The sequence below is a fragment of the Ochotona curzoniae genome, unplaced genomic scaffold (assembly GCF_017591425.1).
Source record: "Ochotona curzoniae isolate NIBS_2020 unplaced genomic scaffold, NIBS_Ocur_1.0 contig_4792, whole genome shotgun sequence".
Lineage (NCBI taxonomy): Eukaryota > Metazoa > Chordata > Mammalia > Lagomorpha > Ochotonidae > Ochotona > Ochotona curzoniae.
Window position 1 is genome coordinate 4,099,359 of NW_024466389.1, and position 17,646 is coordinate 4,117,004.

Sequence of the window (17,646 nt, forward strand, 5' to 3'; positions counted from 1 at the left end):
GTAAACGCATGCTGACACATGCAACCACCATTCAGATACAGGAGAACAGGAAGACTACTGCAACCCTGGGGGACAAGCAACTCACTCACCTGGTCTCAGGGTTGTAGCCCAGGATGTAGAAGAACGAATCCACTCGAGCTTTAAACTCTCTCGCAGCAAAGATGTCAGAAAAGTGGGAGATGTTGCACTTCCCTCTGGGGGAAAAAAGAGACATTAGCAATGCCCTCAATGGCTTTGTAAATCACAATATTACTGAGGGGGAGTAGTGGAGGAAGCTCTATACTAAACCCATGCAACATTTAACACATCCCAGAATTCTAGATGCCAATATCCATTCCATTTTTTATCTCAAGCATGTTTCCATATACAGCTCTGTAACTTAACTGCTTTTATCTAAGTAATAAACTAATAATAATTAAATTACTAAGATACACTTTACGCAGGACTATGGCATATAAGATATTAAAAAACTAGAAATGAAGGGGGGATGAAACCATAATGAAAACACTGTCTGATAAATTCATTCTGAAGTCTTTCCAAAGTGTTAAAAAAAAGATGGGTCTTTTATTTCTACTGCATTAGAAAGACCTTAAGTTTACCTGTTAAAGCTAAACTGCATTAATATTTCACTGCAATATCAACAGCTTTTGTTTAGCATGCATTTCCCCCCCTTTACAGATGTAAGAACTGCACTAAACAGAAGATGCAGTACTCCGTGCCAGTATTACCAGGTGATGCCATGTGACACATGTCAGCAATCACCTGTCTACAATGAGCAGCACTGCATGTCCACAGGATCGCCATGGCAGTGCTGCCCAGGAGGCAGGACACTCTAATAACTCCAATTCCTTCAGTAACCCCCAAAGGGCTGCTAAGCAGAGAAGCTGTGATGAGACTGGATGGAGCTGGAGGCAAAAAAAAAAAGCGCTCGCCTTTCATATTCATAGTAGCAGCAGCAGCTGCCTGCTTCTAGAACACACACAGCCTGCACTGGGATCTATGCGCCACGGATGTCCAAGTGTGCACAATAACAATATTAACATCTGGGGGTGGGGGCAGTGGTAGGCGACACAATGGCTCAACTGCAAATACTAACATCCAGATGGGCGCTGGTTTATGTCCAGGGAACGCAGCAAAAGTCAGCCCAAGCACAAAAGAAGCTTCTGTCTCCTGGTTAGATGGGCTCAACTCTGCAGTCATTTGGGGAGTGAACCAGCAAACGTAGGTTCTTTCTTTCCTTCTCTCTGAAAATATCTGTCTTTCTGAGGCCAACCCAACAGCCTAGTAGCTAAAGCCCTCTCGCCTTGTACATGCCAGGATCCCTTATGGGCACCGGTTCATTTCTTGGCTGTCCATTTCCTATCCAACTTGTTGCCTGGGAAAACAGTTGAGGATCGACCAGTCTTAGGCCCCTGCACAAACATAGGAAATCCAGAAGAAGCTGCTGGCTTGGGATCAGCTCAGCTCTGGCCATTAAGGCCACTTGGGTAATGAATCAGCAGATGGAAGAGCTTTCTTTCTCTATATATTTCCTTCTCTATATATCAGCCTTTCCAATTAAAAAAAAATCTTTTCTTTTTTTTAGAATTTTATTAACATGTAACACTTCTCATTTTATGGGACAAAGCACAATTTTCAGCAAGTGTAGATAGTATAAATGAGTCAGGCAATTATTTCGTTCTCTTATTTACTACATTTAGAGCCAATTAACGCCTCTCTTCTAGTAATATCTTTTTTTCAGTTTCTTTTTAAAATTTTTTTTCATTTTGAATCTTATCATATAATTCCATAGGGTCTGGGATTTCTCTTCTCCTCCCCCAAAATAAACATATCTGTTTTAAAAATCTGCCTTTCCAATATATATAAAATTTTTAAATTATATTAACAACCTGGCTGATTACCATACTGTCATTTGTTATAAAGACAAACGTAAGTTTAATTCATCAACTTCCCATCAAGACATTAAAAAGTAAACTCCTTGGGGCCAGTGTGATGGCATATCAGGCAATGCTTCCACCTGAAGTGCTGATCCCATATGGGCGCCGGTTTGAGTTCCAGCTGCTCCACTCTGATCCAGCTCTCTACAAATGGCCTGGGAAAGCAGCAGAGGATAGTTCAAGTCTCTGGACACTGCATGCAAACGGAAGGCTGGGGAAAAGTTCCTGATTTCAGTCTGCCTAACTCCAACTGTTGCAGTCATTAGGAGAATAAACCAGTAGATGAAGAGCTTTCTCTCTATATATAACTGCTTTCCAATGTATTTAAAAAAAAAAGTTCTTCTTTTCCATGAGAGCTTAAATTCATTAAAATCTAAAAGCAAAACCTCAAGTCATCTCTATTTTAAAAATTAAGTGCCAAAGTTAAACTCTAGAACCACCTGAAAAGTGCAAGATCTTGGTATGGTACAAGCAGGAAATAGTGGGCACCTCCCTCTTGGGTTGCCATTCCCAATGGCGCGCATGAGAACCAGGACTGGGGCAGGCATGGCTAGACAGAGAATGGCACCTGCTGGTACATGGGTTGAACTAGGCTTCAATGCCCAGTGACACGTAGAAGAGCTGATGGGATGTGGGACATACAGGACCAGTCTGCTGGGAACCAGGGCAGGGGGAGGGTCTTGTGGGGGGTTATTATGGATCATTCCAACTAGGCTGCAGCTCCCACTAGTGTACAAGAAGGCTGAGTGTGTGGAACGCAGGATCAGGCTGGGCAACAACATCCATTCATTTGGGTAAAAGACTGAACTGGAGACAGAATTGACCCAGCAATTGCAACCACCTGCATGTACATAAGCTGACTGGGGTGACAGACTGTGTCAGACTGGGAAGCACACACAAGAATCAGGTCTGAGATCACCTCAGATGAGGTTTTTTTGAGGAATCCCCCCAAATGAATTGCTGAACTCAGAACCCCAACCGTAGAGAGAAGTGCAAGTTCCATGATCTGCCATGGAGTGCAAGTGTCAGAGCCGAGTCTCCTCAGAGGCTCAGACGGAGGCAGTCCATCAGAACCTGCAGAGGACACCTAGTACCACAATAAAGAATGGAGGACAGAACAAATTGATCAACTACTGCAAACAAGTGCTGGCAGTGAGTCTCCTGGGCAAACGGAGATGCTAAGGTGGACTATGTCAACCACTCGATCCTGGAGAGATGCCATTGTGCTTGGAGTGGCGAAATCAGCAGCAATTCTAAACTGTTGAACTATTGAAACCTCATGAGCCGGACCCTCAGAGCATTCTCCACAATGGACACCTCAGAGTATGGCCCACATCGACAGCCTGGGTGGTATTGGATGGCTGCTCTCCATCCTGGGGTACAGAGGCAATTCAGAGGCTGGGTATGGCTTCTCTCCTTGTCTCCACCCCTTCCCCAGATACAGGAAGGAAAAGAAGAGATGTGTAAATAGAGATCTCACCCACCTTCCTGTAGCCCTTGTCCCTAATCACCGTAATCAACTATAAAGATCATCAAAAATACTAATTTAAAAAAAGTAAGTACTGATAGCGTTGACATATTAAAGATCCTGTGTGGAGTCTGCCATTATGATTTAGGATGCTGACATTATAATGTCACAAGGTGCCATCAAATCATAGCTACTGAACTTCCAAGCAGCTATTAGCTAACGCTCCTGGAAAAACAATGGCAGATGACTGAAGTCTATGGTCCCTATACCCACATGTGAGACCAAATAAAGCTACAGCTCCTGTGGCCATCTGGGGAGCCAAAGAGCAGATGGAAAATCTCTCTCTCTCCACCTATCATTATAACTCTGCTTTCAAAGAAAACAAAGAGCATGACTTGATAAGGAAGAACAGGACAGACTGCCTGAAATCTGGAGTTCAGACTGCTGGTGTTGGAAGCCAAGGTTAAACTTCAGGCACTGGTCTGCAACTGCACAGAAGTCCAAGACCAAGGTGAGGCCTGTGGGCCAGGGTCCAAAATTCATCAAACAGTCCAAGACCACAAAACTGTGTGCTTTTAGAATAATCATATCCTGGGCCCGGCGCGATGGTGTAGTGGTTAAGGTCCTCGCCTTGCATGCCCAGGATCCCATATGGGTGCCTGTTCTAATCCAGGCAGCCCCTCTTCCCATCCAGCTCCCTGCCTGTGGCCCAGGAAAGCAGTGGAGGACAGCCCAAAGCTTTGGGATCCTGCACCCATGCGGGAGACCCGGAAGAGGCTCCTGGCTTCAGATTGGCATAACATCAGCCGTTGCGGTCACTTGGGGAGTGAATCATCGGACGGAAGATCTTCCTCTCTGTCTCTCCTCTCTGTATATCCACCTTTCCAATAAAAATAAAATAAATCTTTAAAAAAAAAAAAAGAACAATCACATCCTGACTTCTGTACTTGGACCACTTATTGCTTCCTGATCAAAACCACTGCTGGTTAACAGCAATATGGGGCTCATCTTTCAAAGACTGTGTCACATCAATTCCAGGAAGGAAGGAAGGAAGGAATGAAGGAAGGAAGGAAAAAAGGGAGGGAGGGAAGGAGGGAGAGAGGGAGGAATTCCTTGAATTCGATGAAAGAATACAGGAGCAAATCTGAAGTAGCTCCTAATGGCAAAACTGGAAATGATTTGAGCAAAGTAAGTAGCGATGTTAAATTATAACAAAGTAAGCATCCAATAGTTCACGCTGATACAAACACCCCAACTGAACAAACCAGATGTGGGAGATAGGAGAACTCTTTCTTACAACAGAATTTCAATGAATACATGTAAAAGCAAAGAGGGAAAACAAAAATCATTAGTAGGAAGCACTAATTGTTGCAGATGAAATTCACTGATATACACACCAACAATTCAACGTTTACAGAGGAAAGAACTCTCATAGATGTAAAGTTGCTCCCACAAATTGACTGTAGGGCAGAGGTTGTATTACACTGCAGAATCATGAGGAAAACAGCATGAATTAAGAGGTCATGGTCAACAGCAACTGTAATCATGTAGACTCATATTTCTGACATAATCTTGCCAAAAGTACAGTTCAGTTTAATCAAGTGAAAACACCACACAAAACAAAACTGAAGATCTGAAAAAACAAAAATAATAATAAAAGATGTATTTATTTATATTTGAGTGGTAAATTTATAAAAACAGGACAGACAGATCTTCCAGTCCTGAGCTCACTCCCCAAATGGCTGCAATGGCTGGAGCTGGGGCAGACCAAAACCAGGAGTCGGGAGCTTCTGCCAGATCCCCCGTATGGGCCAGGGGTCCAAGGAGTTGGGTTATTTCTGCTGCCCTTCCAGGCACATTAGCAGGAAGCTGGAACGTAAGTAAAACAGCTGACACTTGAATAGGCACCATAAGGGATGCTGGCACCACAGAGGGAGGCATGATATATATACCATAGCACCAGCCCTGCTTCCCTTTTCAAATGCCAAGGTCAGGACAGACAAGGGTGGACTGGGAAATCATTACAAACGTAAGAGCTAAGGAGAGGCACTGTGGAATAGCAAACAGGATTTCACAGCAGCAACAAAGCAGGTGAAGACACTGCTGGAGCTCCAGGAGAACCCTATTAATTGCAACAACATTATTTTCCTGGTTCTGCTCACTGTATTAATCACAGAAAATGTTCACACCATGGGAGGCTGAGGGAAGACACAGAAATTTGCCTTTGAGTCTAAAAGTAGTTCTACCTCCAGCTGTAGATAACTGCCTAGCTTGACTTGCACCTAGGCAGGTGTTACACTGCTGGGAGAAAAACAGCCAATAGCTAGTGAGCATTCTGAGCCTGGTTAAAACCAAATCTGTGTCAAGTACACCAGTATGCCAGCACAGTTAGCTTTTTTTTAAATATGTGAGGAAGGCAGAGAATGCTGGGCAGGGACACACCAACCTGGCCACGGGGCTGCAGACTGCCTGGGGAATGGGTCTGGGGATATATTGGAGTGGGAGTGGCTGAGGGCATATTTAACAAGGGAGAAATGACTTCTGTGGACTTCTATAGACTGGGCCACTGGACTCACAGGTAGGCAAGGGAACTGATGGAGTAGTTTACAGGGGAGAATTTGGAGGGCATGTCTGGGTCAGGCCAAGGCACTTGCCCACATGAGACCTGAACTTGGCTAAACAGCATCATCCGCCACCTGCTGGCTCACGCAAAAGCTGGGGCTGAGATGCAAACGCTGGGCCTGACTGGGATAGGCTGCAGCACCCACCCACAGAGAGGGGAGGGCTCACGTTAGTTCTGGGACACAGCATCCGCTAGAACACGAGAAAAGCAGACCCGAAGGCAGGTTTTGTAGGAAACCTGTGGGCTCGCCTCCGTGGGACGGCAGCACCCACTAGTTTACGTAGAGAGCTGGGGATGATAACTGAGCCAAGCTGAGTCATAATATTCATCTGACACTGTGGGAGCCGGGGTTGGGAGGAGTCTTGGCTGGTCCAGGCTGCAGTATTCACGGGTACATGCAAAGGCTAGAACTCGGGGTATATCATGCCAAGCAAGGCCACAGTATGTGGTACCTGTGAGATCAGGAGATGGGATGGTGCCTGGTAGAACTTGAAAATTTCTCCAGCTAGGCCGCACCTCCTACCGAGGAACACAATATCTGGGTCTGGGGGCAGGCCAGGTTGGTTCAGGTCACAGCAACCACTGGTATGCATGAAAAGCCAGGACAGGTTGTGAACTGCATCTGACTGGATAGGCTACAACATACACTGAGAGAACAGGTGGGCCATGCCATGCTGGGTTGAAGTACCCACCAGCACGTGCAACATATGGAGCTGGGAATGAACCTGGTAGGGGAACTTTGGGGACTCCCCTGCTAGGCTGCAGCTCCGAGTGTGAGAGCCAGGACTAGGCACAAACCTGGCTGGGCAGGGCTGCAGCACCCGTAGCACTCACGAGAGCCAGAATGCGTGTGGAATAGGCCAGGCTGCAACACGCATCAGTACACACACGACAGCAGGCCTTGTAGAACTGAGAATGCCTCTGCTAGTCTGCAGCTTCAGCAGGTGAGCAGGAGAGCCAGAACTTCAAGCAGGTCAGGACAGGCAGGGTTGCAGCGTGTGTGAGCAGAATCTGGGGCTGGGCTGGGCTGTGCCAGTCCACAGCACACACCGGTATGAGCAAGATTCAGGACGGAGCACAGGCCAAAGCCAGGGTGGACCTCAGGAGCACCAAGAGTGGGCCAGGCTAGGCTAGGCTAGGCTGCTGCACAAGATTCAAGTCTGAGGTCACCCCAGGTGAAGTTTCTTAGGGGATTCTGCAACTACAGGGTTTGAGTCAAACCCTACCACAAGGAAAATCATAATGTATGTGATCTGACTTTGGAGTGCATGTATCAGGACTAGGTCTCCCAAGCTGCGGATCCTTTGCAATACATAACGCACCCAGATGCACACAGGGGACATGATAGCTAGCTCACCTAGTATCTCGGCAGAGAAAAGAAAGAATAGGTTGAATCACTCTCCTTAACAAGTTTTGCAACGTGTTCCTGGCCCTGGGGAGGCACTAAGATGGACCTGGACAGTCAACAGATCTTAGGAAGATTTTCTCAACTCCAGTGCAATGAAACTGATGTCTAAGAGCTATCAAAACCACAGAAGAAACACCCTCGGAACACTTCCTGTCACTGGGGTCTCTAAGGCATCATCAAATGACTAGCTCCCTCAACTCTCAACTATGTAAACAATGTTTAAAAATAAAATGAATTTTCGGGCCCGGCACGGTGGCGCAAGTGGTTAAAGGTCCTCGCCTTGCACGCCCGGGATCCCATATGGGCGCCGGTTCTAATCCCGGCAGCCCCGCTTCCCTTCCAGCTCCCTGCTTGTGGCCTGGGAAAGCAGTCGAGGACGGCCCAAAGCCTTGGGAACCTGCACCCGCGTGGGAGACCCGGAAGAGGCTCCTGGCTTCGGATCGGCATAGTATCGGCCCGTTGCGCTCACTTGGGGAGTGAATCATCGGACGGAAGATCTTCCTCTCTGTCTCTCCTCTCTGTATATCCGCCTTTCCAATGAAAAAATAATAAAAATAAATCTTTAAAAAAAAAAAATAAATAAAATGAATTTTCTTTGATGACCAGTGTATGCTCTGTGCTTTACAGCTGATAGGCACATAGGCTGAATTTGTGCTGACCCCAGAATAAACACTGGAACTTAGTCTTTAGCAAAAAATAATAATAAAATAAAATGAATTGTAGGTTCAGCCATTTGAAAGATGGGGACTATAACACATGAGTATTTAGGGGTGAATTTTAGTGCCTTACTGGGTTCTCCCAGCACCTATTTTTGGTACAAAAACCTCAACAGTAATAGAACAATAAGGTGCTACCTGATGAATAAATGAACCAACAGGCTATAGTGCTTAGCAGAGCAATAAATAGACATAGACAAAACAATAAAAATGTTGTAGATGAAATATATATATATATTATAATATATATACACACACATTTTTTGAAATGTACCATGAGGCCAGAAAATAAATCTTAAGGAGCCAGCACTGTGACATACTGGGTGCAGGTTGAGTCCTGGCCCTCCACTTCTGACCCAGCATCCTGCTCATGGCGCTTAGGGAAGCAGAAGGGCATGGCCCAAATCCATGGTCATTGCACCCATGTAGGAGAACCAGAAGAAGCTGCTTGCCCCTACCCTCAGACTGCCCAGCTCCAGCTTTTACTGCCACATGGACAGTGAACCAATAGATGATGATCTCTGTGTCTCACTCTATCTATGTAACTCAGACTTTAAAACAATAAAGGAAAGAGCAGTACTGCTACTGAGCACACCTCAACAAGGGCACGGACATCTGTGCCTGAGTGGACTAGGGGCGGAAAGGGAAGACACTGAATCACCTGACCCTGAGCACGCCTGTTGAAGAGAGAATTCAAAGGTTAACAAACTTGGTCACAAAACTATGGCAGAGATAGGAATCTAATGTTTATGATTTCAATTTGGTATTATTTTTTATTTTGTCACAGTATCAGTCAAAATTACCTACCTAAGAACAAGGACAACTAAAAAAATACTCACGATTCCCATATAAATGATGTTATTAAGAAGTGTAATGAAACACACAGAATGAACATTTGTAGAAATTTGGTTTGGAAGGTCAGTAATGTGGCACAGCATGCTAAGCCACTGCTTTTCAAGCCAGCAACCCATGTGGGAAACCCATTTCAACTCCAGGCTTTGGATCCAGCATCCTGCTTATGTGCCTGAGAAACCAAGTGAAGACAGTCCAAATGCTTGGGCCCCTGTCACCACATGGGAGACTGCAGAGGAATTCCTGGGTCCTGGCCTTGGCCTGGCGCAGACCTGCCTGTGGCTGCCATTTCAGAAGTGAACCAGTGGATGGAAGATCTCCTGACACCCCTCTGTCCTTTCCCTTTCTCCTATAACCCTGCATTTCAAATAAATAAATCTTCAAAAACCTCATAACTCACAAAGAAGAGGCTGCAAAGAAATCGTCATCCTTATTCTGATTCCTGACAATTAAAGGACAAAATTCTCTTTCTTTATGATTCAACTCTAGCAACAACTTGAAAGAAAAACTCACACTGCTTCTCTCCTGGGTGAATGGAGCAGCCAGACCCTGCTGAGTCACCGTGGGTGAGCAGCCCTTCCATGAGAGCCCTCTGATCCTGGTGAACAGCGCGGTACAGGTCTGTCCCCTTTTGCTTTCTGCTGTCCACACTTTTTCATTACATTTGTTTGATCCTCTTTCATGTGCCTATCTGTGTCTCTCAAAAGTCAATTTATTTTGCAGTGCTATTTTCTCTGTGAACACAGAAACTGGAAGAGCTAAACCTTATTCCTCCATCCAGGCCAACACATATCCTCATTTTTTTTTAAGTTAACGTAACCTAGCACTGCTGCAAAGAAAAGGACAGAGGTTCCTAGGGGCAGTGTTGTTCCTTGGGGAAGAGCGGCAGTGATGGCCCCAGCAACTGGAAGCTGCTCTCAGCCCACAGCTGCTGTGAAGGCACAGGCCCACTGAGCACGGCAGGAGCACATGTATAAAATGTTTAAAGACTCTTGTCTTCACAGGGAAAAAAAAACCAGAAAAGAAAAGTAACAACTAAAGCTTCTAGTCACATGCCCAGGAACAGGTCCTGCAGCAGCGGGGCCTTTGAGACAAGGACTCCCACCCAGAGCAGCACACCTAGCGGGGCAGGGGGGTAGACACGCACTGTAGAGCCCACCCCTGAGCTAGGCAGCCCTGGCACCCACTGCAGAGCCCATCCATGCGCTCAGGGCCCCCTGGTACCCACTACAGAGACCATGCCTGAGCAACGTGCCCCTGGTACCCACTGTAGAGCCCATCTATGTTCACATGATCCCTAGCACCCAGTGCAGAGCTCAAACCCGAGGTAGGCAGCCCTGGCACACACTGCAGAAACCATCGAGACACCAGGGACCCTGGTACCCACTGCAGAGCCCACCCCTGAGCTAGGCATCCTAGGAAACCATGGCAGAACCCACTCCTGTGCAGGTGTACCACACAGCCTTTCTGGCTCCTACGAAAACACAAGTACGCATTCACTGTCAAAAGCTGAACAGCTGAAACAGCTTTCCATTTCCACATTTACACCAGTTATCTTATATACTTGTTTCTAACAGAACTCTTCAATATTGAAACCAATAAATCAAGATAGGAGGAGAAAGACAAAGAGTTTGAAAAGCAGAATAAGAAACATTCCCCGGATTTGCCTTACTCACAAGTTAGCTCTGTTTAGTTTGGACAATTTTCCACTAATTAGCTCTATTCAGCAACTTTAAGATTGGAAAGCCACCTCCGGGAGACACAAAGCTTGTCAGAGTTTCCAGGTTTATAAAAACTACAGGAATTCTCTAAATTTACCCAAAGTACTGTATGAAGTCAAATGTCACTGCAGGGGCCGGCAAACCATGGTAACCCAGCCAAAGGCTTGCCCACTACCTGCTTTCACATGGCCCAGAATGGCTTCTATTTCCTAATATGTGAAAATTACAAGAAACTCAAATTTTACTGACTGATACAGTTTTCTGGGAGCACTGCCATCTGATTTCATGTTTTCCGTGGCTTCTTCAGTACAATGGCTGAGCTCAGTGGCCGGGACACCAAAGGAAACAGTATCTGGCCCAAAACATTTGCCAACACCGACACTGCAGTAAGTTACTACTAATTAGCTATCTACTGTTACACATGCCACATGTTCGTGCTGACCATCATGTGAGCTCCATAACACAGAAAGCACTCTATCCCACTCCCCACAAGCAAATCCTAGTAGCTCTTTGTTAAATTATGTTCTTCACCAAAACAGTAATGCATCCACTGGCTTATTACTGATCATCTCCTTTTAAGAATATCACTTGATTTCCGGTGTAACAGGTGTTTTGGGTATATTCCTAGAAGTGCAATTTCTGGATCATATGGTATGCAGATTTTCAGTTGTTTGCGTGTTCTCCACACTGATCTCCATAGAGGCTGTACCAACCTGCAGTCCCACCAACAGTGGAGTAGGGTTCCCTTTTCCCCACATCCTCGCCAGCAAGTGTTGTTGGTGGCTTTTTCTACGTGAACCATTCTTACTGGCATTAGATGGTACCTCATTGATGTCTTAATTTGGATTTTCCTTATTACCAGAAAACGTAAGCATTTTATCATATGTTTATTTGCCATTTGGGTTTGTTCCTTTGTAAAATGTCTGCCCTAAATCTTGCAGGGTGTTTCCAACATGTTCTTCCAAAAGTTTGAAGGTTTCTGGATGTAGGTTAGGTCTTTTATCCATTCAGATTTGATCTTAGAGTATGGTGAAAGATGTGGGTCTAAGTTCTTGTTTCTGCAGGCTATTAACCAATGGTCCCAACAGCATTTGTTGAAGAGATCTTCCAATTTCCTTGGATCATCGTCTGTTTTTTGTCAAAGATTATGTGACTGTATCTGTGTGTGTTCCCTTCTGTTGCTTCTATTCTACTCCACTGATCCTGCTCTCTACCGTTGTGCCAGTACCAGGCTGCTGTAATCACCACTATGATGGGCCCGGCACTATAGCATACTGGTTAAGGTCCTCGCCTTGAACGCCCGGGATCCCATATAGGCAATGGTTCTAATCCCGGCGGCCCCACTTCACATCCAGCTCCATGCCCGTGGCCTGGGAAAGCAGTCGAGGACAGCCCAAAGCCTTGGGACCCTGCACCCATGTGGGAGACCCAGAAGAAACTCCGGGCTCTAGGCTTTGGATTGGCTAAGCTCCAGCCGTTGTGGCTGCTTGGGGAGTGAATCATCAGATGGAAGATCTTCCTCTCTGTCTCTCTTCCTCTCTGTATATCTGACTTTTCAATAAAAATAAATAAATCTTTAAGAAAAAAATAACCACCGCCCTTTAGTATGTTTGGAGGTCTGGAATTGTGATCCCCCCTGTTAACTTTCTATTCTTCAGGATAGTTTTCTGTGTTTCCAGATGAACCCTTTTATCATATTTTCCAGTTCTATGAAGAATGTTTTGGGTAGTTTGATTGGGATTGCGTGGAATGTATATATTGCTTTTTAGTAGTATGGACATTTTGATGATACTGATTTTACCTATCCAGGAAGATGGTATGTTTCTACATTTTTTAAGGTCTTCTTCAATTTCTTGTTTAAGTTTTTTGTAGTTTTCTTCAAGGAGGTCTTCCACATTTTTAGTTAGGTTTATTTCCAGATACTTCATTTTCTTCTCTGTTATTCTGAACGGTACCGCGCAGATGAACATGCACCCCCATGTTCACAGCAGCACAATCAATAATTGCAAAAACTTGGAAGCAACCAAAATGCCCGCAACAGAAGATTGGATAAGAAAGCGATGGTTCATCTACTCCATGGAATACTACTCAGTTATTACAAAAAATGAAATGCATTTCTTCATGGCCAAATGGGCCCAACTGGAAACCATTATGCTAAGGGAAATGAGTCAATCCCAAAAGGTTAGATACCACATGTTTGCCTTAATTTAAGATGCAGTGATGTCAAACCGAAAAATAGTACCTGTAAATTGTCATGTTATTACAACCTAAAATAGCCTGTATTACATGCAATAAGATATTGTGATGTAACCAATGAACCAACAATCAATGACAGACTGCTTATGATCTACATCAAAGAGTTGAAAAGCCGAATATGCTTCTAATACCCTGTGTTATTCTGTAATGAATCAGGAGAGCAGAGAAATCTTCTACCTTCTTATTTTTTTTTTTTAAGATTTATTTGATTTTTATTGGAAAGGTGGATATACAGAGAGGAGAGACAAAGAGGAAGATCTTCCATCCGATGATTCACTCCCCAAGCAGCCACAACAGCTGGAGCTGAGCCACTCTGAAGCCAGGAGTTTCTTCTGGGTCTCCCACGCGGGTGCAGGATCCCAAAGCTTTGGGCCATCCTCGACTGCTCTCCCAGGCCACAGGCAGGGAGCTGGATGGGAAGCGGGGCTGCCGGGATTAGAACCGGTGCCCATATGGGATCCCGGGCGTACAAGGCGAGAACCTTAACCACTTGCGCCACCGCGCAGGGCCCGAAATCTTCCACCTTCTTGGAGGGTGTGAGGAAGATGTTAAGTGTAACCTATCAAGAGTGTAACAGGTAACTTACAGACAGCAGACTCAAATCTGCATTAGACATAGCAAAAACCATAAAGACATACAGTGGGATCCAAGAGCAATACTGATAGCCACTTAACAGGAGGTCATACAGAGCAGGGGGTGGAGTCATTAGAGCAGAGCAGGACAGGAGGAGGCTTGCATCCCAACCCTGGAGACTCCCGGACCCTCACCAAGCACTATTAGTACGGGCACCAAGGACTGTATGGCACTGCCAAGTAGATCACCCTCGTAGGCCGAGAACCCTGAGGTGATCATATCGGATCTCCCACACGAGATAGAAGAAACCCAGATCCTTCCTCACAGGATCTAATGTCCTTGGAACAACAGCCCCAAATTAGATTAGACAGACAGAGACCAAGAAGGAACGCTTAGATCAGACAGGAAACAGTCAGCTTGGACTCCCTTACACCGTACTAGGTAGGATGCAAAGATCAGTCACTCCTCACTCACGTATTGAAGCTTTCCCTGCACAGCCCTCCTGAAACTGCTCTGCTCCTCAACTGTTAACATATGACATGTCTGAGTTATAAGCCTATTTGGACTATCCTAAAATTCACAAAATTCAGTAAAAATCAGTAAAAATCACACTTGAATACTGTAAGCTGCTAAATATAAAAATGAAAATAGACAGCTGAATAGTAATCTATAACCATTTTAAGGTGTCTAGCAGTCGGTTGTATATAAACTAAAATTGAAATGTCAAAGCAGTAGTCACAGGATGCGGTTAAGAACTTGCATTTTCTAGCATACTGGTCACTCAATACCATGTCAATTAACCTCATGATGTTGTAAACTGTTCTTGAAGTTGTGTAGTGTCTTATCATTGGAGGAGATGATATTCCACCAGCTCTACTTTCAGACCAGGGATGGTCTCCCAATGGAACTGTGGAATTTATCTGAACAATAAGATGCTGGACTCTCTACATGGTCCATGCTCGCAATAAAAGAATCATGACTGGATGTGAACTGTACTACTGTAACAATATGGAGGAATCTTATAAGAGGGGAGGGCATGGGGAGGGGTTGAGGGAATCCCAGAGCTTATGAAACTGTGTCATTAAATGAAAAAATAAAAAAAGTATTATGCTTTAGCATCATTAACAGCAACAACAAAGAATATCAGCTGATGGGCCAGTGTTGTGGCATCATGAGTGAAGTCCCATATGGGCAGACCAAGTCCTGGCTACCCCAAGTCAATCAAGCTCCTTGCTAATGTGCCTGGGAAAGCAGTAGAAGATGGCCCAAGTGCTTGGGTCCTGGCACTTACATGGGAGACCTAATTCTCCATGAGGTCAGCCCTGGTCCTTGTGACAACTTGGGGGATAAGTCAGTAGATGGAAGATCCATCTCTCTCCGTAACTCTGCCATTCAAATTCATTCATTCATTTAAAAAAAAAAATTGTGGGCCCAGCGCAGTAGCCTACTGGCTGAGGTCCTCACCTAACATGCCGGGGATCCCATGTGGGTACTCATTCATGTCCCAGCTGCTCCACTTTCTCTCCAGCTCCTTGCTTTTGGCCTGGAAAAGCAGTGGAGAATGGCCCACAGCTTTGGGACCCTGCACCCACTTGGGAGACCCAGAGGAGGTGTCTGGCTCCTGGCTTCAGAATGGCTCGGCTCTGATTGCTCTGGCCACTTGGGGAGCGAAACAGGAAATGAAGTATTATTCCATCTCTCCTTATCTCTGTAAATCTGACTTTTCAATACAAATAGACATATCATAGAAAAATAAAAGAGCCCAGCACAGTAGGCTAGTGGCTAAAGTCCTTGCCTTACACACACCAGGATCCCATACAGGCAATGGTTCGTGTCCCAGTGGCCCTACTTCTCATTCAGCTCCCTGCTTGTGGCCTGGGAAAGCAATCAAGGACAGCACAAAGCCTTGGGACCCTGCACTTGTGTGGGAGACCTGGAAGAAGTTCCTGGCTCCTTGCTGCAGATCGGTTCAGCTCTGGCTGCTGCGGCTACTTGGGGAGTGAAGCATCAGACGGAAGATCTTCCTGTCTCTCCTTCTCTCTGTATATCTGACTTTTCAACCACAAAAAAACAAAAAGCTGTTTTGCTAACTTTGTAGTACAGCAGATAAAGCAACTGACTGTGCGACTGGCACTCACACGTGTAAAGGTTCCTCTTCAGCTCCAGCTCCATGCTAATGAGCTGAGAAAGCAGCAGCAGAAGATCGCTCAAGTCCTTGGAGTCTAAACCTATGTGAGACGCCTGGATGAGCTCCCGGTTCCTGGCTTCAACCTGGCCCAAGTCTGGCCACTGCAGCCATTAAGGAGATGATCAAAAACAGGAGGTCCCCCCTTCTTTCTGTGCATTCCTTCTCAATGCACTCAAATAGTTATTTAAAGCTTTATTTATTTATTTATTTCTATCTGAAAGGCACAGACAAGCAGGGAGAGACAGAGAGAGAAAGAGATCTTCCATCTGCAGGTTCACTCCCCAGGGGGGTTCAAAGGCCAGAACTAAGCTGATCCAATGCCAGGAGCTTCTTCCAGGTCTCATACAATGGTTAGGGCTCCAAAGACATGAGCTACTCTGCTCTGTCTTCCCAGGCCATAAGCAGGGAGCTAGTTCAAAAGTGGTGAAGCCATGACACAAACCAGTGTCTACAAAGGATGCTGGTGCTGCAAGCGGGGGATTAGCCTACTAGGCTATCATTTCAGGTACCAATAAACAATTATTAATTTTTTTTAAGATTTATTTATTTATTGGAAAGTCAGATATACAGAGAGGAGAAACAGAGGAAGCTCTTCCGTCCAATGATTCATTCCCCAAGTGATTGCAAAGGCCAATGCTATGCCAGTCTGAAGCCAGGATCCAGGAACTTCTTCCGGGTCTCCCACACAGGTTCAGGGTCCCAAGGCTTTGGGCCGTCCTCGACTGCTTTCCCAGGCCACAAACAGGGAGCTGGATGGGAAGTGGAGCTGCCAGGATTAGAACCGGCATCCATATGGAATCCCGGGGCGTTCAAGGTGAGGACTTCAGCCGCTAGGCCACGCTACCGGGCCCCACCAATAAACAATTTTAAAAGAGAATATTAGTTGTACTACCATTTAAAATCTGCCACACATAAACAAAATACAAGAATATATGATGAGCCATGTCTAGGGAGGTAAAGGAAATGCCAAGAGGCAGCACAGAGAGTTGTAGCTGACTTGCGGTGTTATTACCCAACACAATAATACTGGCTGCATTGGTACATTCTGTCTCAGAATTAAATCAAACATGTTTTCTCCTTACCCACACCCCAGCCGCCATCTGAGCTTGTTAGAAGGAACATTTTGAACAGAGGCCACTAAAAGAATACTTCAACAAAACTGTCATAAACGTGGCTAAATTCTTACCAACACACTGCCAATTCTGCTTCATTATGTTCTGACTTGTTCTATGCTTATGGCAGGGCCTAAGTGAACAGGGTATAAAGGGGCAAGCTGCTTAACTGGCTGCTTGTGATGATAATGCAATCTCATATCTGAGTGCAGGTTCATGTCTCAGCTGCTCCACTTCTGAACTAGTTTCCTACAAGCACACCTAGAAGGCAAAAGTATCCATCGGGCCCTTGCCACTCATTTGGAAACACAGCAAGGTGCTGCAGGCTCCTATTTTGGTCCAGCTCAAACATGGCCATCATGGCCATTTAGGGAACGAACTAGTGGGTGGAAGATTTGTGTGTGTGGGACTGGTGCAGTAGCCTAACGGCTAAAGTCCTCGTCTTCTGTGCACTAGGATCTCATATGGGCACCAACCGGTTCGTGTCCCAGTTGGCCTGCTTCCCATTCAGCTCTCTGCTGTGGCCACGGAAAGCAGTGAATGATGGCCCAAAACCATGGGATCCTGTACCCATGCAGGAGACCCAGAAGAGGCTGCTTGCACCTGGCTTCAGACAGACTCAGTTACAGCCACTGCGGCCACTTTGGGAGTGAATCAGCAGACAGAAGACCTTCATTTCTGTATATCTGAGTTTCAAAAAAAAATAAATGAACAAATCTTTTTAAAATTTTGTATTGCAAAATCAGATATATACAGAGAGGAGGAGAGATAGAGAGGAAGATCTCCCATCCA

The 17,646-nt window shown here is 45.5% G+C and overlaps 1 protein-coding gene across 1 annotated transcript in view; it reads right to left on the reverse strand.

Annotated features, from left to right (window-relative positions):
- RERE (arginine-glutamic acid dipeptide repeats) overlaps positions 1 to 17,646 on the reverse strand; it is a 348,281-nt gene that overhangs the window by 147,491 nt on the left and 183,144 nt on the right. The window contains exon 7 of the mRNA XM_040987860.1: positions 90 to 194. Within this exon, the coding sequence (XP_040843794.1) occupies positions 90 to 194 (105 nt within the window). The remainder of the gene's footprint in view (positions 1 to 89; positions 195 to 17,646) is intronic.